The sequence below is a fragment of the Diuraphis noxia genome, unplaced genomic scaffold (genome assembly GCF_037042655.1).
Source record: "Diuraphis noxia isolate RWA-SAM2 unplaced genomic scaffold, SU_Dnox_SAM2 contig0004, whole genome shotgun sequence".
Lineage (NCBI taxonomy): Eukaryota > Metazoa > Arthropoda > Insecta > Hemiptera > Aphididae > Diuraphis > Diuraphis noxia.
The window spans coordinates 30,856,203-30,878,866 of record NW_028301714.1 but is presented as its reverse complement, the minus strand read 5'-3'; the positions used below and the strand labels follow the sequence as shown (position 1 = coordinate 30,878,866).

The following is a 22,664-nucleotide window of genomic DNA, read 5'->3' as shown; positions in this document are numbered from 1 at the left end:
CCTTAAAGGTAGCCAGTACAGGCCTGCAGGTAAATTTGTTTGGTTAAAAAAACAATATTCATACAAAATACATTTTAATAATAAAACTTATAAGAACATATTAAAATCGTACACTGAAAGAAGGACTTGTTTACTTGTTCAATCCAAAATTATGGTACCTGTGTCACTATTTTCATCGTCAGAAACAACTAAAAACAATATAAATATATATATATATACATATTAATTCAAATTATTCAAAAAATAAATAAATGACAATAAGAAATTCATATTCCTTCTGTTGGTTTAGACCACAAATAATTAAGGTGCTCTTTGGTTTTGCTAATAGTTATTTCAATTCTTTATTATAGATTAATTTCCAATTTGTTTTCACAAAATTCAATTAATATCAAATTTTTAGCCTATCAGTACATTTGACCACTTTAAAAAGGTTACCGAATATCAATATTGTTCTATTCATGTCACAAATATAATATCTTTACCTACAGCATTTATTGGATGTGGTATTTTCCTGGGTTTTACTTATCACTTTATCAGTATATTATTATAAAATTAATGTTCGAACAAATAATTAGTAAGGTAGTTTAAGTCACATTGCAATCACGTTAACTTTACCTATTTAATTATGTGTAATTAATTATTTTAATGTTTAATTATTGTTAATTAAGTACAGGTTAGGAATTTTTAAAAATTTCCAAAAGTTATAAAACCACTGCTTTCTTCTTAGTTGTGCCTATCAAAAAAAATTTGGTAATTTTTTATGGACGTTATTACATTGTTAAGTACTTTTGAAAATGTTTAGGGCAATTAAATCCACACCTTAATCCCCTAACTTATAACCATTAGAATCAGCATCAAATGTACTGGTGTTAGTGACTTCACCTACAGCTGACACTCGTTAATCTAAACTGTATATTTTAAGTAACGTTTACACACCAAAACCCGGTTACTTCAGGCTTATAACATATAGAGCGCCAAATAAATTTGTGGTACTAAATGTTGATTGCCTCGTGATTGGCGAAATCACCAACCGCTAGTACGTTTGAGGCAGACTCTAGTAAGAGATTATTTAATTTGGGATGACATTCCTATTTGTTGAAAAAATTTATATCATTACAAATTTCCCAAAATTTATTATAAATAACATGTGCTTTTATGATAAATTGTAAAATAGTAAACAAAAGTTATTAGTTGGGGGGAAGGTCCAATAACCAAAATGTACTATACTTAAAGTTATAAAAATTGAAGTGAAAATATGAGCTTGGTAGAATAATTTAATTAAACAAGGCAAATAGTACTTACCATATTTGCCAATAACAGGTCTAATATCATCTAATTTATAGTGGTTAATAATTTCAACACTCTCATCACTTGATGATGATTCACTACTTTCAGGATCAATGATTATAACATTTTCATTTTGGTCATCTTGTTTTACATTACTTGCTTGGTGCAAATTATTTTGAGTAGCAGTGAATGCAGTTCCATCAGTTATCTTAATCACATCTTGATCAACAACCATTTTTTCTACAACAAAAATATTATAAGGTGCTTATCAATTATTTTGACTACAGATGTTAATAACTGGATACATAGAAAACATTTATACACTTCATACTCAATACAACAGCATATAAAAAACTTCTGATGCCTAACTTTTCAACATCCAGAATTTTTTTTTCAGCTTGCAAATATTTAAATTTAAACTTAAGAATGATTTTCAAACAATAAGTTTACTATAGTTATTATAAATGGTCGGTAAAAACCACATTACAATTTTATAATACAACATTTTTTTCAGTATTTTGTATTAAAATTATCAAAGGATACAAACATAAGGCTGGTAATTTCATATTCATCCAGTTAATATTCAAGAAAGAAAATTAAAATGCTCATTGTAATAGTGAATAATTTATTTTTAAAGGAATGTTAGGTAAAATTGAGTTGATAAAAATATTTCATAAGAATCATAAATAAATAAAATGTTATACCATTAATTTCTTCGATTATATTTTCTTGATTGGATGGACCAATAAAATTTAATTTTTCAGACAAACATAATTTTAAACCATTATCTTCAGAAACTGCTGGTTCTAGGCCTTTAAATGATTTACAAGAACTGCTAGGACATAAATAATGTAAATAAATATACAAACAGACATGCACAAATACTAATTATGAGTACAATGGATAAATTGTTTAATCAACCCGAACTTTAAATTATATAAACATTTAATTCTCTCATGAAAACCAGAGCTATCTCTAGCGCAATTAAGCCACATATCAATGAAAACACCCTTCTTTAATATCATAATTTTAAGTTTGAGTAGTAAAAACAAAACTTGATGGTTCTGTTTGATTGACTGAAGTGAGATATAATAAAAAAATCAAAATAATTTATCGTACCGATTTTTAATATCAATTTGTATAGCTGATTTTATTTTATCAACAAGCTTAATGGCCACAGAAGCTGCCTGATTGGAACAGTTCATAAGAAGATTTTGACTTAAAGAGGCACATCCTTCAATGTCTACACCACACATTTCACTGTGGTTGTTAAAACATATAGACAATTTGTTATCACAGACTTTGTCTTCTAGAAGCGATGGATCCAAAATAATAAAATCACTAAAATAAAATCTTTGAACGTTAATTACAAAAACAATAAATAGTACATACACAAAATAACATACTATTTTTCAAAAATAGCAAAGCTCGCAATTACTGGATGATGATGAAGTGATAGTGGTATAGGATCTCTTTCTGAACTAGAATAAACAACTACTTTTTCCCCTGTAGAAAGAACATCTGGATGGCGAAAATGCATTAATGCTGCTAAAGTTGCAATTGAACAACATCCTAAAGTATTACCATCCATATTCAAAACACTCAAATCTACTTTAATTTTCCATACCTAAATTTATTTAAAAAAAATAGTTTTTACACTAGTATGTATTTATTTGGTCTTTAGCAAAAAATCCACTTAGATAGAAACAACTATCCCCAGTATAAGCATTAATATGTATTAGAAGAATATAAATATTATCAGTAATCAACTATATATTAATCTGTTACAAAAATAAAATAAACTAATTACTAATAATATGAATAAAAAGGTATAATAGTGCTACTGAATTAGATAGCAAACATTGGTAAAGGGTATTTGGTCAATTTTTCCTTCAATAATTTAGTTATTAAAAATCTAATTTTTGGAATTCTTAAATAATATACTTAAAGACCATAGTTTCTAGTTCTTGAAAATGTTTATATTAGAAACATAAGGTGTTCCACAGTAATTTAAACTTATGTTTTTCAAACGAGAATCTCCTCTTTTTAAATGAAAATTATTTAATGGATAATTAAAAAAAAAAAATTGAAATAGCTGAATCAAAATTTTAATAAGTAGTTTCTCATTTTAATTTTTTTCTTATTAAGTGGATTTTTATCATGTGCATTATTTGAATATAAATAAAATAAATTTATCATACTTTTTCCTCAGCAATTATACATAATGATTCAAGATCTATACATTTTGAATCTTTATAGAATCTTTCCAAAACTTGATTTATTTTGGTTAGATCATTAAGTTTGTCGTCACCAGCTAATTCAGCAGATATTTGTAGTACACCTTCATTTGGACGACTATTATTAGGTTGATATATTTCACAGCTAACTTGAGCAAATACACGAGTGCAACCAAGTGTTACTAAACAATTACCCCAGTCAATCCCAAATTCAATTTTCAATGGTCTATATTCATCTTTTTTACGACCATCAAGACGCTAAAACAAAATATTTACAAAAATATTTACTTAATTCCGCAATATACCATTCTTGTATTGAAATAATTTATAAAAATATGAATCCAAACTTTTAATATGCCATAAAATTATAATAATGAACTTACTATTTTTTGAGATGCTGCTTCTAATATGAACGTTTTTTCACAGTCAGATAATGGATTTCCATTCATTGCAAATATCGTGTTATATAGTCGTTACTAATTGTTTACCTAGGAATTAAGAGAATAGTCCGGTATTTTATGAAAATTTAAAATTTCATTTTCAGCATTAATCGTTAAGATTTAAATGGAGCTTATGTGCATAACCTGAAAGAAATTTAAAAATCAACCATATCACATTTTGTCTAAATTAAGTTGAGATAACATATTATCATAGACCCATAGACGTCCTATGGTGTGGCCAATGGCCATAGAGCTGTTCTGCCCTAGAGTTCATCACCTGGAAGATACGATTTTGTTTAGTTTATATAACATGTTATAAAGAGGTATAAAAGTGAATATATTCGTTTTAAAATTGAAATGCTAACCCTAAAAACGAGTTATCATAATTCTGAGCCGTGCTATTTAATGTTTATAGTTTGTACTTTGTTGTGTTTATACTTGTTCAGTTTATCGACATTAAAACTAAAACAAAATTAAGATTACAATTAAGATTTTTTGAAACAAATTATATCTAAAAACTAAAATGTATAAAGTTCCTCAAAAAGTACAGAAGGTAATGGTACAGCCCATTAACCTTATCTTTCGACATTTACAAAATCGTGCTAAAGTTCAAGTAAGTATTTCTAATGGTAGTGAATTAACATTAATACCCCAGTAGCGTATTAACGGGAGCCAAATGACTGGTATATGGCATACAGATATATCCAAATATAGTGGAATAAGTCACCAGTTTATACTCATCAAATTTGGTATTTGTCAGGTATCTAGCAAGTATCGCGATACCTACTAACAATTTTAGATTATTTTTATTTTTTAATTCCATGATCACACATTTATTACGTATCAAATTTTTCACAAGGAAACGGACCTATTCAACGTATATAATACATGTTGTAAGGATCCTTGTCAATAATAAAAATTGGTCAACATTTAAAAATGTCCTTTAGATTAATATTACACTGCGGCCCACGACCATTTTTTTTTGTTTTTTATATAGTATGCCTAGTAACTATAATATATTATATTTATGTATACTGTATGAGTCTTCAACAATAATGTTTTGAAATCTGTTCTCTACAAAAAAATTATAATATTCAAAGATTATATCAAATTTAACCATGCATTCTAATTTTAGGTATGGCTACAGGAAAAAATTCATTTAAGGATTGAAGGACATATTGTGGGTTTTGATGAATATATGAATCTGGTCTTGGACGAAGCTTGTGAAGTCAACACTAAAGTTGACTCTCGAAAACCTGTTGGTCGCATATTGTTGAAAGGAGAAAATATTACATTAATACAAAATATGACTCCATCCATAGGATAAAAACAGGAACTGTCAGAATAAATAAAATATACTTCAATATATCCTTTGTATCATAAATTCATAATAAATATCTTAATGCTTACAACTCAAACTATGTATAACCTGCAGTAATATTTATTAATTGTATATCATATTAATTTAGATTAAGCAAATACTTGAGACATAATTTTGTTTTCTCAGAAAATTGGAAGTTTTAATATTCGTAAATAACCTGTATAAGAAAAATATAGGTATCAAAATGTATATATATTCCTTATAATTATATTATATTTTTAAGAGGATACAAAAACCTGTACTGAAAACCTTTATTAAGGATACAGAACTACAGAATATCTGTGTAAATTGCATAAGGGTATTACAATTTTGAGTCTGTTTTTACTAATCATTAAAAAAAATAAAAATATTCCAACCAAAATGCAAAATCGTGTTTTTCATTTACAAATCAAAACAAGAAAAGTAATTTAATGATACATCTTAATACTTAGACTGATGACAGTGACAAATTTACAAAATTCATAGTTAGACAATTAATTATTTATATTCTAAATTTTTATTTTAAAATAAAAAACAAACTTTCAGAATCATTCCAGTATCTTAAAATTAGTTCTATTTTACAAACAGATATTTTGTGAGATTTCATTATTGAAGTACTCTTTTCAAAAGTATTTAAAATACTTATTAGAGTACTTAACACTTAAGAATCATTTGATCATTTCTTAATGTTTTCTCTCTCCTAGTCCACGCTCTACATTGACAAAACGCATTTACGCAGAATTGTTATTCCATGTTTTTAAGTAATCTTAGTGTAATATCACCCATTGGAAAAAAGATAGAGAATAATATTTTTGAGGGAATGACATTTCGATTTGTCTCAAAACGATTTAAACATCATTTAAATGTACAACATATTTTTATTTATTTTGAAAGTCGAATACAAAATCAAATAACAAAATATAATATAATATCTATACCTATATTATTCTTTATCTTTTTAGTAATGGGTGATTTTACTCTAAGACTAATTAAAAACAGAAAAAATGCATTTTGTCTTTGTTGAGTGTGGATCAGAGAGAAAAATAGTGCGCTGACATTCTCTTAACTAGATTGTATCTCCAAAGAACTGTAAAATATGTGATAAATTATTGTGAACTCAGAAATTTTTGAAATGCACCTAGTTAATTGCGTCATGGGATATTTAAAATAACATACCTAACATAAAAAATATATATTAGTTTGAAATCGGTGAATAAAAAGTCAAAAAATATTAGAATAGGCTACACAAATTACATACAAAAGAAAAATTAATTTGTATTTGATACTGGAATTCTAATAAATTCACACATTTTTACAAGTTATTTGATTATAAGTACTAATTTCAGGTTCTCAGTGGATCGATGAATTGTTTTTATTGGATAATGTGTTGGACTGTTTGCATATACAAAGAGAAGAAAAAATGCTTCGGTTTTAAACTTTAAGGATGATTTCTTATACCAAAATGGTACTTTAGCAAGGTCAAAATATTAAATTCCTTATTAATTGAAGATAATCCTCAATTCCCCCTCACCTCTAAATGATGCCACTGAACATGTGACAAGACACCTAATGTAGTAACATACAAGTTAATGGTACCAAATTGCCAATCTTTTATAAACAGCAATAAAATCAATATAATTTTTAACAATTCAATCATAAAATCATTACAGAGCCACATTAGACATTTTGCGCCCGAGTGGTCGAAAGTAGAAAAATTGTACCCCCACCGGCTATGTTATTATATTCTAATGAACTTTTTTGATCTTGAGCAATATAAAGAATCTATTTGGTTTGAAATAATATGTGCTTTTTTAAAAATTGCCGTTTAATAATTTATTCAAGACCCACCTCTGTCTCGTGACCCTTTCTGGAGATAAAATTGAGAATATGCCACTTGAGATAAACTATACCTATTGGAATATACAATTTTCCATTATTACTAGCAGTGGTTGAATTGGAAAAAAAAAATAAAGGTGGACTCTAAATGAAGTTGAATAATTAAGCAATTTAATAGTAACCCTATTCCTTGATGAATGTAATAAAGGGGTACGCTATAATTTGAAGAAAAATGAAGAGTAGCTACTGAGCCCCCTGCGTCCTCCCCCAATTCAACCACTGAATTTACTAGTCCTTTAAAAATGTATATCAAAAACACTAATTGTTTGAATTTTATCTATATATTCATTACATTATAAAAATAGATAAAAGTTTGAATAACTCATAGATGAACAAATCATTCGATCCCAAAATTTTGGCTCCAAGGGCATTTTTTGCCATTGCTCTCCTTTTAAATCATATTTCTAGCCTTAAATCTAAAAAAATGAAAGGAAAATGGGTATTTATTTTCTCATAAGTATCCTTAAACGTAATTTATTTAATATTTACGTATAAATAAAAAATATTACAATTTTACAAGTACCTATGATACTCAATTTAAAGGCCAAGACCAATTAACAACAAACATGATAATAGCACCTACAATTTGAAATGTATTTATACAGAACGATACATGGTTAATTGTTATTTAAAATAACATACCAAACTTTAAAATCACAGAAATGATTACAATACACTAATAAAAAAAATTGTTAAAATTAAATGTGGTCAATAGTGAGTATCGTTCTGCTATCTAATGGTAAAGTAGGTGTCAAGTGGGGGATCACTGGAGAATGAAATGGGGCCCACCACATTATATTTTTGGTACAGAACTAAATCCGGGCCCCTATTAAATAACAATTAGTTTTGAAACATTTATCTAATATATATTGACAGTGACGTAGCCATGATTTGAGAGGGGGAGTGTCGGAACCCGATGTATCCCCCTGGCTACGTCCTAGCGTAATCGGTACTCAGAAAAAAAATCCCCAAAGTTTGCTTTTTCGAGTTTGCAAAGTTTACTTATATTATAATATAATTGTACATCCTAGGTTACAGTTAGGTATAACTATTGAGGGATTTTTGATAGGTTAGTGTTTCAATTATACTATAATTAACTTTAAAATAACTATATTAACTATAAATTAGATTTTTTTTTTCATAAATATAATAAAAATTGTATAATAAAACGTAAAAAAATTATATAAGTATAATAGTCTAAAAATTTCGACATAAAAATGGTATATTTTGTAAAAAACATTTAATTTCTGATTCTTTTTTTATATCTAAGCACATATTTTTATATTTCTTTCATATTTATTTTAATTTGTAAAAAAAACCGTACCTGTTTTAATTTTTAATAATTTATTAATTCTCATTGGATTTGACTTTTGTAGTGCTTCAATGAACATCCAAATATTTGGATGCTGAGTTCTTACCAAAGTTTTAAATTTATTATTGAAACCTTCACTTATATTATTTGTTCTACCTGTGTTTTTCTTTATAGCATTATGTACATTCCATAAATAAGGAGAAAATAATATTATTTAATATAAAAATAATATTTTATTAAAAAAAAAAATAATTTCTTATTAAACAATAAATAATATTATATTATTTAATAATAAACTTAAAAAAAAAATGGAGGGGGGGGAAATGTACGCGTCGAAAATATATTGGGGGGAAATGTCCTACTATGCCAAAAACAATCGGGGGGAAATTCTCCGGATACCATATCAATATACGGTAAAAAAATCCCCAACTAAATTCATAACACATTTTTTTCATAGTGTACATTTTATAATTTATAATTTTTAACAATATAGGTATAGGTACCTATAATACCTATATTTTACACCTATTTTTACTTAACACTATTAGGTATTTAACAATTATTTTTAAACAATATACCCTATATTGAAATATAATTATGTGACACTTTTTGGACATAGGTACCTTATTATAACGGCTATAACCATATAATATCTTAATATCTATATACAATATAATAATACAATGCAATGTATGTATAGTATAATAAAAGTAATCGACATTTGACTTTATCTCAAAAAGTATGAAGGATTGTAGACTCTATCTGGAAACTGGTCTTGGTATCTACAACATTTTAATATTACAAATATGTTTTTTTTGTTCATATATTTATTGTTGTGAAATGTGATTATCTTAAATTAAAAGTGTGTACCTATACCTACAGTGAGCCCAGTGAGGTATGATATTCTATTCAGTACGAATTTTCGATCATCTCGTAATTATCGTGTAAAGTGTTAAGTTTTGATTATTTTGGATTAAAAGTGCGAATATAAAATGGAAGTGATTCAAAATAATAATGAAAAACCTTAAATTACATTCGGTGAATATTTGTATTTTGTACAATATTCAAAAAGAATGCAAAACTTTTATTTGTTGGAGATGTACTAATTCAAGTGAATCGTGGAAAAAAAGTCCGAAGTAAAAAAGTCCTAGGAAAAAAAATCCGCGCAAAAAAGTCCGAGGCATAAAAAGTCCGCCGTAGAAAAGTCCTAAGCCTAAAAAGTCCGGTATAATATTATATCGTCAAAAAAAATCAATAATAATAATTATAATATATAAATAAATATAAAACAATCAAAATAATTAATCATACAAATAAAATATAATTATATATTAAAATTATTTCTTAATTAAATAAAGTATTAATTTTTTCTTTTACCTAATTATATGACGTACCTATATCGGACTTTTTTTCCTAGGACTTTTTTACCTCGGACTTTTTGGTAGTCTACCAAATCAAGTGAAGTGTCATTTTAAAGTGTATTTTAAAAACAGATTTAAATATAAATAGTCCAATTTTAATTTCCATCATTGATCACGATACGAGGCAAATGAAAATATGGTTTCTGCAGTAAAAATTCAAAACATTATGAAGGAAAAATCCAAAATAACCAACGACGCACCTAGTCAAATTTTTTCAAGTTCAATATTAAATGTTTCAGAGAGTGTATTAGCCGAATTACCAAGAGAAGATAATTTAAAAAGATCTATTCGAAATCATAGAGGGTTTAAAAATCCACCAAAACCGAGATGTCTGTCAGAAATAATTGTTGAAGGTAAATTAAAATTTTATATTATATGTTAGGTATAATATATGCTATTTAGCTATTATATGAGTATTTTTAAATTTCAATATCTTACATACTCACATCTCGCTTAAAAATAACAATATTGTAAAAGTCAACGTACATTAGAACGTCCAATATTTTTAATTTGTATTACGAGTAACAAACCTATAAAATATGTACCTAACAATTTTTTTGAGTACAATTTCTATCTGTAACAATGATACTCATACATTATTAAAATATAAATTGGTTTTTATAACATATTGGTATTCTTATTTAATTTAAAATTTAATAGCTGAATATAAAGAATATGGTCAAGAAAGATTCTTAGTACTTACTCAACGACAGTGGCGTAATTAGGAATTTGTCTTAGGGGGGGATAAACATTTTTTTCCACACAAAATACTTAGATTTTCAAGTACAATATCTGGGAAAACTATTTCATCAAAAATTCTTAAACTAATATATATGTACACAAAATCTATTAATAAATGTGCTTTGAAATTCTACACAATTTAGTACCTATATACAATATTATAATAATTTCTTCAAAATGTAAATTTTGAATATATTAGAATTAAAATTTACTTTTAAATTAAATAATAATTTATAGATTTCCTGATATTAATTATATTAAATATATTTCGTCGTGATGTCAGCACGATAAAACATATAATTCCATAAGCTTCAAATTAATATATAAATATACACATTATATAGGCACTGGGGGGGATATATCCCCCTCCCCCTCCCCTTAATTACGCCCCTGCTCTACGATAACGGCCCAAATACCTGCACTGAAAGGATTATTATGTTTGCCACTGATATAGGATTGTCCTTATTATCTGAGTCGGATACATGATTTAGCGATGGAAACTTTGGCCTTGCGCCTCAACTTTTTAAACAATTATAATATGTGAAACGTGTACAAAAAAATCAGTGTTTATAAGGTACAGCTGTTTATTATATTATTGAGCGCAAAACTCAAGCTACATACTTACGAGGAAATGTTTAATATTTTAATAAATGAATGTAAAACCCGCGATGTGTACCCAGCTCCAAGATATACTTACACTTGGATTTTGAATTAGCTGTAATAAATGCCGCTAAAAATATTTTAGGAAACCACATTACGACAAATGGATGTTTTTATCATTTATGTCAGTCGACTCATAGAAAATTACAAAAACTTGGTTTGGCAACCATTTACAAAGAAGATGATTTTCGAAAGTATTGTGGCATGGTCGATGGTTTAGCTTTTCTACCTCTGGATAAAGTGATAGATGGAAGAACGTGCTTGAAAGAAAATATACCACTCCATGCAAAAGAGCTTTTGTTTTATTTTGATAATTAATATGTAAGTGGTAAATATAGGCGAGTAGGAACTGCTTAGTTCTAGCGCTTGCGTAAAATACCTCGCCATATTTCCACCGTCCGTGGAATGTACATGAATTAACATTAAAAGGTGAGAATCGCACTAACAATAACACAGAGGGTTGGAATAACCGCTTTTCAAAACTCTGTGCTAATAAGTATCCTACAATTTGGAATTTAATAAAAAAAAAAGGAAAATGGAAGTTGCTGCAGACCAAGCAAAATTGGCGTTAAGTAATGCAGGAGAATATGCAAGTACAAAACTTGGTACAAAACAACTTAGTGAAAACCGCTTAAAAAATGTATGTGTGCAAATTAAAAATAACGAGATAAGTATATATATCATTGGATTTTCTAAAGGCAGTTAGCCACAACATTAGAAAGCAAAGCTACTAAATTATTTTATATTTTTATTGCAGCTATACTGCTATATTTTATAATAAGTATTAGGTACATGTTAAGAAATGTTATTTAATTCATTATTATAATATTATATGTTTTGATTTATGGTTTATATTTTATGATTTTTTAACTGTGATATAATTTGTTAGTTATTGTTTAATGCTATATACTAGATTTAATTTTTTTTATAGTTACCTTTCAATACAATAAATATATCACCTATACTATAATAAATTACTAATTAGATACATAATACTATAGTAAAATAATTTAATAATTAGTGAAAAACAATAAATAATAAACATATTGATAAAAAACTAGTATTTTATTATATTATATTTATGGTTATAGAGTTCAAGAAGTGTTAAGTAAAAATAGGTATAAAATATAGGTATTATAGGTACCTATATTGATTAAAAATTAAAAATTATAAAATGTACACTATAGTAAAAATGTGTTATGAATTTAGTTGGGGCTTTTTTTTTTTTTATAGCCGAGGCTTTTTTTACCGTATATTGATATTGGGGCTTTTTTTTCCTAGATTCACTGTGAGTCCGACAATTAAATAATATAGATTGTTCAAACTGGTAACCATTATTCCAGGAACAACCGGGTACACCGGACTGGGCGGACTGCGTATTATTAACATAGATAATATATAGTAAATGTATAATATAGTATACCTAATATAATATATTATATAACGTAAAATCGCCAACTTTGGAAGGTTATAACTTCCAAAATAATGGTTTCCGGAAAAAAAAATACACCATCGTTTTAAGCATAAAAAAACAAGTCGTCTGAAAAAAAAATTGAAAATCGTGAGGGGGTGGTGGTAAAGTGCATTTGTTCCTTGATAACATAATAACTATCATAAGTTTTAATTATCAATCATATTATATATCTTTATACTATAGATAATATCACCAACGACACCAACTATATATAATATATATAAATATTTAAATATTTTATTCGTGGATAATATTATATTCACGATTAACTAACTTAAGTTAATCATGATTATATTATTATCAATTATTATCTATGCTTCAAAACAACATTTTGTATTTGTTATTCTTATCAATCCTAACTTATCATAATAAATAATACAAGTGCAATATAGGTAGTCAGATTATACTCTATTGTAATAGAAGGTAGTATAGACTATAGTTGGTTTACTGTAAACTTGCTATTATAGTTAGTAGTTCGGAAACGTTGAGAGGCGCTATTCGTTAATGAGACTATACCGTCAGGCTGTTCCTTAGTTAAATATTTCATTTTATACATTTGTTTACAGTTCATAATTTCGTATAATGAATACTTCCACACAATACAGCATGCGTTGGGACGACTTTTCATCCCATTTCACAAACGAATTTGTGTCTCTACGGAATGATGAACAATTCGTCGATGTTACTTTATGTTGCGACGATCAATTCATCAAAGCTCACAAAGTTATTTTATCAGCATGCAGCCCTTATTTTAAAAAAATACTCATGGTAAAGTTCACGTTTATTTGAATGATTAATTGAAATTGAAATACATTTTTATAACTAATTATAATTATTAATACCTACAGATGAATCCATCAAAACATGTCACAGTTATTATGCACAACGTGGAATATGAACTCATGAAGACTTTAGTTGACTTTATGTATTTGGGAGAAGTACTTGTAAATCAAAATAATGTTGATAGATTTTTTAAATTAGCCAAAACATTTAACATAAAAGGATTTCAAAATGGATTCAATAAAAATGAAGTTAGTATTCAGATATAAGCTTGAACAATTGGTAACTTCAACCATCCACCTTTTAAGATTTCATCTGCCAAATTTAAGAACAGCAAAATAATTCCTCTTTAATTATGAATATATATTATATATTTTTAATTTTTTCAACTCAGTGATAAAGCTATTTAGCTGCAATAAATCATTGATTAATATAAATATACTAAATATATTTTAATAATAACAATGCTGCTATAAAGATAGTTCTATAATATGCAATTTATAAAACAAATTACTGTAGGATTAAAAAAACAGTTTTGCTAAATAATATATTGGTATACTTTAAAAAAAAAAATATAAATTGCGTATTATTAAATAAAAATTTATAATTGTCTAACTTTTTTTTCAGACTTCAATTTTGCCATCTTTATGTGAAAATGTTGAGCAAGATGTGCCAAAAAATGATGTTATTGATTCAATGGACAACCATGATGATGGATTATTTGCTAATCAACTAGATCAACTCAATCAACTTGTAAATCCCAATGAAATAATTGTATGTTGTAATTAATTAATTAAATATTCAAAATGTATGTTAATATTTTTTATGTATTGCAGAAACGAAGGAAAATAGAAACAAATTATTGGCAACAATCTTCTGAATCAACTCCATCAACACAACCAGAAAAACAGAGGTGTCATTCTTTGGATCCACGGCCATGTCCAGAATGTGGACGTCAATATAGCAGTTTATCCAACTTAAGGCAGCACATTGAATTAATTCATAAACCTGGTTGTGTTGTTTGTCCTTTATGTGGTAAAACATTCAAAAATAAGCTTTATCTACGGCGGCATTTTATAAGTTTTCATGAAATGTTACCATCCAAAGTACAAAATACATCTGACCCAGGTACACCTTACACTTCAAATCCATTACATTATCAATCTGATCAAAACCAACAAAGAATACAAATAAAAGAACAGTCTAATAGCCAACAATTAAGTTCTACTTGTTTTGATCAAAGTATACATCCACGATAAGTAGAGTTAAATGACAAATTATCATATAAAGTTGCTTTTTTTTAATGATTGTTAATGTATTATTATTAAGGCTGAGGACTTGTAGCTCTAAAAATCACCAAATATGCACTTAAATATAGTTTTAAGAAAATAATTCTTCTGTAGGTACCAATTATTTTAATGAATAAATTGTATTTAAATTATAAGTACAATTTACAAGTTACAATAAGTATTGTATTATTTTGGTTAATTGTATGAGTTTTCAGATACTTCTTATTACTATACTCTAAGAACCCATCAATCAATTTAGTAAGCAACTCTCGAGACATGTTTTTAGGAAAAACTTGCGTCTGTGAAAAGTTAACAACCATATTAATATTTTGATCAAAATTTTAAATAATTTTAAATTCAACATTTAAAATATGCATCAAAAAGTATAAATTGGAAGAAATATGACCTTAAAACCGAAAAAAAATCTTAACATATGCATTTATATGCAAAATAAAATCTCAAAACTAGCTTTGTGAAAGCATGAAATGTTTTTGTTTCGTACTCTGTTATCTTTGTGACTGTGCAAAATAATGCAAATGCTACAAGTCCTCTTCTCTAATTATTATTGAGTATTATCAAAGGCCACATGCTTAAGTGTCTTATTGTAAATTAATTATTGGCTTTTTATGTGCAATTATATTAAATGTAAATACTTTATTCTTTCTTAAAAAGTATGCTATTTTTGAAGGCACATATTCAGCAAGTTTATATAGCCCAAATCCCCCAGAAAATTTAATGATATACATTTTTTGTTTTTTAAAGTATTAAAATATTTAGAATCAAAACAAATCATCTTAAGTAAAATTCTGACTATGTGCCTGATTTCATGATCTCTAAATTAAGTATTACAAGATGTATTTTAGCTATACAATTTTTAAACAAACCAAGAATTATACTTAGCTTGTATTTAATTTTATTAATAAAACCATTAAAGATGGTTATAATACATGATATCCAAATAGATAGAAATATTAAAATCTCATAGACTAATCACTTTAAGAATGAATGTATAAATGTCGTTTATTAAAAGCTTTTTGTGATCCACTGAAAACATATAATGCTACTAATATATTAATAACAACTAAGTATGTACCTATCACATGTTTTACTTTTTTTTTTTAGAAGAGTGTACAAAACCCACAGATTTAGATCCTATAATTATAATTTATCATATTAAATTAACTCAAATACTTAACTGCATTTACATAGAAACTAGGAAACAAATATATATTAATGTATTATAATTTTTTTTTTATTGTATTTTCATGAGTTATGTGTGGGTTAAGACACCCTCATAACTCAAGTAGTCTAATTATTACATTATTCTACAATAAATTGGCTGTTTGTACGAGTATACGTTTAAAATCTCATTATATTTTTAAATTTTTTAAATTAATATTTTACTTATTTAAACATTTTAAACTTTTATAGCATTTAAAATTTCATTTAAAGATTCCAGACATACTACATTATTTATATTTTTTTACAAATATCATTCTTCAAACTAAAGACCATCATTTCAGAATTGGATCCCTTAAAAATGTTAGCATATTTACAATTTGTTAAATACATCACAATTAAGCTTATTACAAATTATTTTTGAAACTTAATTTAATCATTAAGTGTAACTACTATGACTATACTAGTTATAGTAAGAATACAGTTGACTAGCCTTATTTTGCACTTAATCCGTTGTAAATATATATATATACATTATACTTTATTCAAAGGAAGTTCAATAATAAGCGACCATTTGAAGCTTTGTTCTCTGTCAACTTGGTACCGATGCTGTCCTGTATTTATTTTATTTTGAATTTAGTATGTTAACATCATATATGCACCAAAATAAGATGTGTTTGAATTAATACTTGTCTTATAATGAGTTGTGAACTTATATTGTATTATATTGTTGATTAATTTTACATTTAAATAGTTTTAATTATGTTATTTTGTATGTTTTTTGATTATCATATTAATATTGCTTAAATATTGAAATTGAAAATAAAATTGTTAAAATCCTTTAATGGTTCTTGTATAAATAAGTTGTACATTTTTTAGTAATATATTGTATAAATATAATATATTAATTACCAAATTAGTAATAATTATACATTATATATATATATATTAATTACCAAATTAGTAATAATTATACATTATATATATATATATATATATATATATATATAAATTACTTTTTTTTATTTTAAAGTAGGTACTACAGTTTATAATTTCCTTTACCAATCTTTTGTCATAAATGAAATGGAGAATTGAACAAAAGAAAACATTTTTATTTCCAAATAATCCATCATGTCATAAGTCATATATGATGATATACAATTCCCAAATGTACAACCATCATCATCATCATTATCATTAACTACATCGTTATAATCATCATCATCATCATCATCATTATAGTCTCATCATAACACTTTAGTCCTTAATCACTTTTATGGAAAGAAATCCTTGAGTCATGAAACAAGTTAATGGTTTACCCACGTTTAGGTATGTGAATAACTGAAATGTACACAATGCTGCAATGTATTCAGCAGATTTCTGAGAATCAGGAACAAATAAAGTAAGGCTTAATTGGATTTAATACTTAACATACTATACGTGTATAGTTAAGTTTATTTGAAAAATTAACAGTTTACCAATATTTATAATTAATTCTAATATTATAGTTAATTGTTTTTAATAAAATAATACATTTAAATAAATAAAGCAATTGAATCTAAATTGTTAAATATTCTTGTTACATGTTTCAAAACAACTTGAACTACAACTAACATTAACAGATCAATAATTTTGATACATACAATATTAAGATATTAACCATTAAGACTAGGAACTAAAATTAGCAAAAATAGATCAGTTTTAAAATTACATGACTAAAGTGGGTTACTAAAATCTATGATGGCATGTTATAATTTATTGTTTTACAAATTATGTTAGTATTTTAAAGCACACAATATAAATTATAGAACAATTTTAATATAATTAATAAATAGTTTGTTATGTCTTATATGTATTATAAGTAAAATTAAAATATTTAATTTCTATCAAAAAATAACAATAAATATAAAAAAAAACACGAACACATAAGTAAAAAGATCTTTATAATAATAACAGTCATGGGTTATTATTCAAGCATATTAAATATTATGACACGTTATATATATAAATGATTTAACTTGAGATTTTTTTATGGTTCTAACATTTTAATAGGTACTGAATTAGATCAAATAATTATTTTAAAAAATAATACATTTAATAAATTAGTGTTTGTCTATAATATATAAAAAAAACTTCAATTAATTACAAATTATTAGTTATTTTGTGATGTAAAAAAATGGTTTACACAATATAATTGAAATGGAAGATGCTAAATTTAATTTGAACACTGGATGGAGCGTATAAAGTGATGTAAGGATAACATAAGAGTATAGTTATCTGAACATTGACTGAATAGGATAAAGTAAAACAATTTACTTATTTTATTTCAAATGTTAGTCAATGAATTATTAAGCAATAACAATAGAAAATCTATTCAAATTGACAATTATTAATAATTATTAGTAAATTATATTTTTAAAATATATTTAAAGCTTTTTTGTATAAGATTATAGAAAAATTGACATCAGAATTTAATTTTTGTATGTGTTGACTGCTCTTATAGCACAACATAATATTAATGCCAAAACTAAACCAAAGAACTCGACTGATCCAATTGCCACAAGTAATACAAGGAATATAATCATACTCTTCCGCGATGTATACAATAATTTTTCAGTGCATCCCTGGAAATAAAAATTTGTTTTTTAAATAAATCACAAATTAGATATAGTTTGGTATCAAGAAATTGTAAATAGACAAGTATGAAGTAAGAAAAACTGTATTAAATGTCACAACTATTTAAATTAATATAATTTTATTTTGCATGATTTAAGAATGCAATGATCATTATATATTGATTTATATCAAATTGTACAAACATTCATACTATTATAAATCCATAAAACAGTTTGTAAATTTGTATTCAAATCAATTAACCTGCAAGTTTAAGCAAAAAACATATTTACAAGTATAAAGATAGTATAATATTATGTACTATATGTATATACCTGATACCTACTATTAGGTTTTTGCATATTTCTAAATCTAAATTAAATTTATGAATTTTATACCTCAGAATAAATGAATTCAGAAATTGGTCCTGAAGCAACAGCAGTTTGAGCATCTACACATTGTTTAGGATCACCTTTACAACAAGAAGCAGGAATTTTATATGATTGTTCTGGAGAACTTATTGCAAGTTCTAAACTTTCTGTCCGTGGGTTGTTATATTTGCTCCCAGCCCAATCAGATGGGCCTGATGCACCACAACATTCAAACTATAACATAAATTTAAATTTAAAATTATAATTAACTAATTAAGATAGATATATTAAGATTAATTATGTGAAGGTTAACATATTATTTATTAAATGTATGCTCTTAACATATTATATCATACATGTTTAAGACTAAATAATCTTACTACCTAAATTTAATTCCATAATAGGCATTATTAATCTTTCATCTAATTTTTACCATTAATACATTTTTATAAGATTGATGAAGTTACAAAAACTGTGAGTGGCATATGTCAAAGGAGACGAGACAACATCTCCTACATACAATATGGACAATTAATTTAAATAAAAAAATTTTAATTCATATTACAAATTCTATTTTTTATATATACCATTATATTTTTAGAACAGAAATGGTGGTGTCCAACATAGTAAAATAATAAATATAAGACAAGTCTTGTTTTCTTGGAATTGTATGGGATTAATCATTGCACTATGAGACAAGTTTTACAATCCATATTTATGTTTTATATCATTTTACAGTTATCTTTGTCTTCTCATAATTGTCTTTAGTAAATGTATTATTGTGATTCCTGGAACTATTTACTTCTAGTGTAATAGGTATTTAAAAAATTTCATTTATAATTATGCATGATGATATAGATAATGCGATTTTGAATAATACAATAATCAAATAATCAAATTTTTTGTATTTTTTTTTTTTTACATATATCATGTGTCGTAAAAATTCAATGAAATAACTATAAACTATCATAATTAGTAATTTTAATATAATGAAACACTTTTTATTATAACCATTTTTTATAAAGAGATATTAATGTATTTTACCTATAACATTTGATTAGGCCAAACAAATTACAGTTACATAGATCATAGATGTGTCCATTAACAAAAGTAATACTCATTAGAACTGATTTAAGATGATTAAAATTTACATTGATATTGTAATAATATATACATACACATTTCATATTTTTGGAAATAAAATAGTTCAATATATAGTATTACTAATACTAATATTAATAAACTATAAAATATTTGTAGGAGGCAATTCTAATATAAAGTGTTACACACTATTTCTGTAAAGAAATATTTTTCATTTGTAATGATTTATGTTATCATTGAATTCAAATTTAAAATATTCGTTACAATGACAAGGCACACTCAAAACCTACTATAAAGCAAAAAAAAATGTAAAACAAAAACAAAAATTTGTACAATATCAGTAAATTATTGTCAACTTGAGATTATCTTAAAAAAACCTATAAATATTATTTATTAAACAATTAATACTTACACCACTCTGTATAGCATCAAATGTTTCTGTGCGCCCTTCAATTGAACCATATTCTGATTGAACAGTCGTTTTAACAGTATATCGAACTAACTCAACTAATTTATCATTATTTGCATACATCCACACAGCAGCTGATATTTGAGCCACAAGTACAGCAAGTAATAGACAGAAATACTGTAATAAAAAATGCAACTTGTTTTAAATAAAATTCATAGATAATTAACATTTTTTTATTTTATATTACAAGAATGAGTGAACATTGAGATTCACTTATTGCAGCTGCACAACCAAGAAATCCAACGATCAGAAGTAATGTTCCAACAAATAGAATAAGATATACACCTGTGTAATAACTGGCTTCATCTTGTACCATACTCAGGGAAAATGTAGGATCTATCCACATCCATACTGCAAGTAGCATTAATAATAGGCCACAAGACTGAAATTAAGTAATTAACAAATATGAATATTATTTTTTTTTAAGTTAGCATAGATTTTCTTAATTTTTAACATTATCTCAATCAAATTTTGTACTGAAAAAAATTGTTTTAGTAGTTGATTATTAAAGGTTTTTAATTATTTAACTAAAACTTAAAATTTGTATTTATATTTTAACCAACATATTTCAAAAAAAGATGTAGGTACTTTTGTTAAGCATGTATGCTCTCGACATCTCTCTGTAGGCCATTGACTTATATTGTCACCAAATAATCTAGATAACGATTTAATATTTAAAAATTCTAATACAATATTATTTTACTAAACATGGAATAAGGTTATATTAGAAGCACTTCAAGAACACATACACTCAAAAACCCCTATGGCCCTATATTATGTTATATTTACACACAAAATTAACAATTTTTCATATACAATAATCACAATTCATTACTAGATTTAGATATAATCATTATCATATTCATTATTGAAAGATACCTAAATGGTTATGAATGAAGTACTGTTACAAAAAATAAAGACGAAAATAATGAAATAAAAGCAACAGCTGTGATCCAAATGTGACATAATTTTTGTATTTAAAAACTAGGTTGTTGATGTTAATTCAATCAACTATTTAGTAAAATACTTAACATTTTATGAGCTTCAACATATTTAACTTAAATACCTAGTGTAGAACGTAATAAAAAAAAATTTAAAAAAAAAACAATACAATAATATTAACAAAACTCTTTGCCCGTGTACATTATAAAATGATCTTGTCATCTGTAAGGTCTATGAAAATATCAAACTTTTCCGCAAACATGTCAATAACATTAACTAAAATCGCACGGTCGTGACTTATCGTAAAACCCGCGAATAACGAGCATTACGTCCGCCATGACGGTAAAATCTCAAGATACGACTACGATGTCGGTACTCACCAGATACAGGATATTTAGCAGGGTAACTACGTGCTTCATGAACGCATAGCAGCCGGTCAACGCCATTTCACCCGTTCAAATTTTATCGTTCTCAAATCAAAACCTAAACGACAGCAACGACGACGACGACAACAACAACAACAGAAACAAAGCTTAACTTGTTAGAGCCTCTGTTGACAGCATCGAGCAACGAGATCAAGCTTCCCTTAAATGGTCATGTGTCGTCACTCGCCAAACTGCCTATCTCGTATCTAGTATCTTATCGATCTCTATCCACTAGTAATCCCTCGTCACTGTCCAGTGTCAAGATTATAAGTTATAACCAACGTTGATAGATAATAGAGGTAGCCTCATAGACATGTAAACATTTTAGACTCCCCGCAACGCCTATCGTCACCGTGACGTCACCGTCGTACAGACGTACACATTTCGAGGCGTTACGAGGCGCACTGTGTTATTTGAACACTATAATATTATTACGAAATTATTATTAATATTTAGTTTGGATGTGTTATAGGTACAAGGGCGCCCGTCTGTCAAACCCTAGGAGGTTGACAATCATAAAATAAATTACTTGAAAACTAAGAATTATTCAAATTTTATTTTATTAAATAATGAGACAAATATACATTTTAAAGAGTTTAATTGTAATGACTGCACCCTACAGGCTACAATCCAGAGAAAATGTTTTAAATAAATTAGGTAACAGAAG

The 22,664-nt window shown here is 26.2% G+C and overlaps 4 protein-coding genes across 5 annotated transcripts; 2 read left to right on the top strand and 2 right to left on the bottom strand.

Annotated features, from left to right (window-relative positions):
• Window positions 1–57: 57 nt before the first annotated feature.
• Window positions 58–4,130, bottom strand: LOC107167225 (exosome complex component RRP45-like). 2 transcript variants are annotated; one of them, XM_015516183.2, is made up of 7 exons: window positions 3,908–4,130; window positions 3,489–3,782; window positions 2,694–2,914; window positions 2,407–2,628; window positions 1,992–2,122; window positions 1,303–1,527; window positions 58–188 (listed from the first exon to the last, which is right to left on the bottom strand). In XM_015516183.2, the coding sequence occupies exons 1-7, from the start codon at window positions 3,971–3,973 to the stop codon at window positions 139–141; spliced, it is 1,209 nt and encodes a 402-aa protein (XP_015371669.1). In that variant the 5' UTR covers window positions 3,974–4,130; the 3' UTR covers window positions 58–138. The 2 variants fall into 2 exon arrangements, with proteins under 2 accessions (XP_015371669.1, XP_015371670.1); XM_015516184.2 differs by having other exon boundaries at window positions 1,992–2,119; window positions 3,908–4,129.
• A 200-nt stretch (window positions 4,131–4,330) lies between these two features.
• SmE (Small ribonucleoprotein particle protein SmE) lies at window positions 4,331–5,706 on the top strand. Its single transcript, XM_015516196.2, has 2 exons — window positions 4,331–4,577; window positions 5,100–5,706. Exons 1-2 carry the CDS (start codon window positions 4,488–4,490, stop codon window positions 5,289–5,291), a joined length of 282 nt encoding a protein of 93 aa, XP_015371682.1. The 5' UTR covers window positions 4,331–4,487; the 3' UTR covers window positions 5,292–5,706.
• A 7,493-nt stretch (window positions 5,707–13,199) lies between these two features.
• Window positions 13,200–16,921, top strand: LOC107167233 (uncharacterized). Its single transcript, XM_015516192.2, has 4 exons — window positions 13,200–13,596; window positions 13,677–13,859; window positions 14,236–14,382; window positions 14,445–16,921. Exons 1-4 carry the CDS (start codon window positions 13,411–13,413, stop codon window positions 14,865–14,867), a joined length of 939 nt encoding a protein of 312 aa, XP_015371678.1. The 5' UTR covers window positions 13,200–13,410; the 3' UTR covers window positions 14,868–16,921.
• A 568-nt stretch (window positions 16,922–17,489) lies between these two features.
• LOC107167229 (CD9 antigen-like) lies at window positions 17,490–22,319 on the bottom strand. The gene is made up of 5 exons (XM_015516188.2): window positions 21,953–22,319; window positions 20,818–21,012; window positions 20,574–20,747; window positions 19,088–19,294; window positions 17,490–18,700 (listed from the first exon to the last, which is right to left on the bottom strand). Exons 1-5 carry the CDS (start codon window positions 22,016–22,018, stop codon window positions 18,548–18,550), a joined length of 795 nt encoding a protein of 264 aa, XP_015371674.2. The 5' UTR covers window positions 22,019–22,319; the 3' UTR covers window positions 17,490–18,547.
• Window positions 22,320–22,664: the final 345 nt, after the last annotated feature.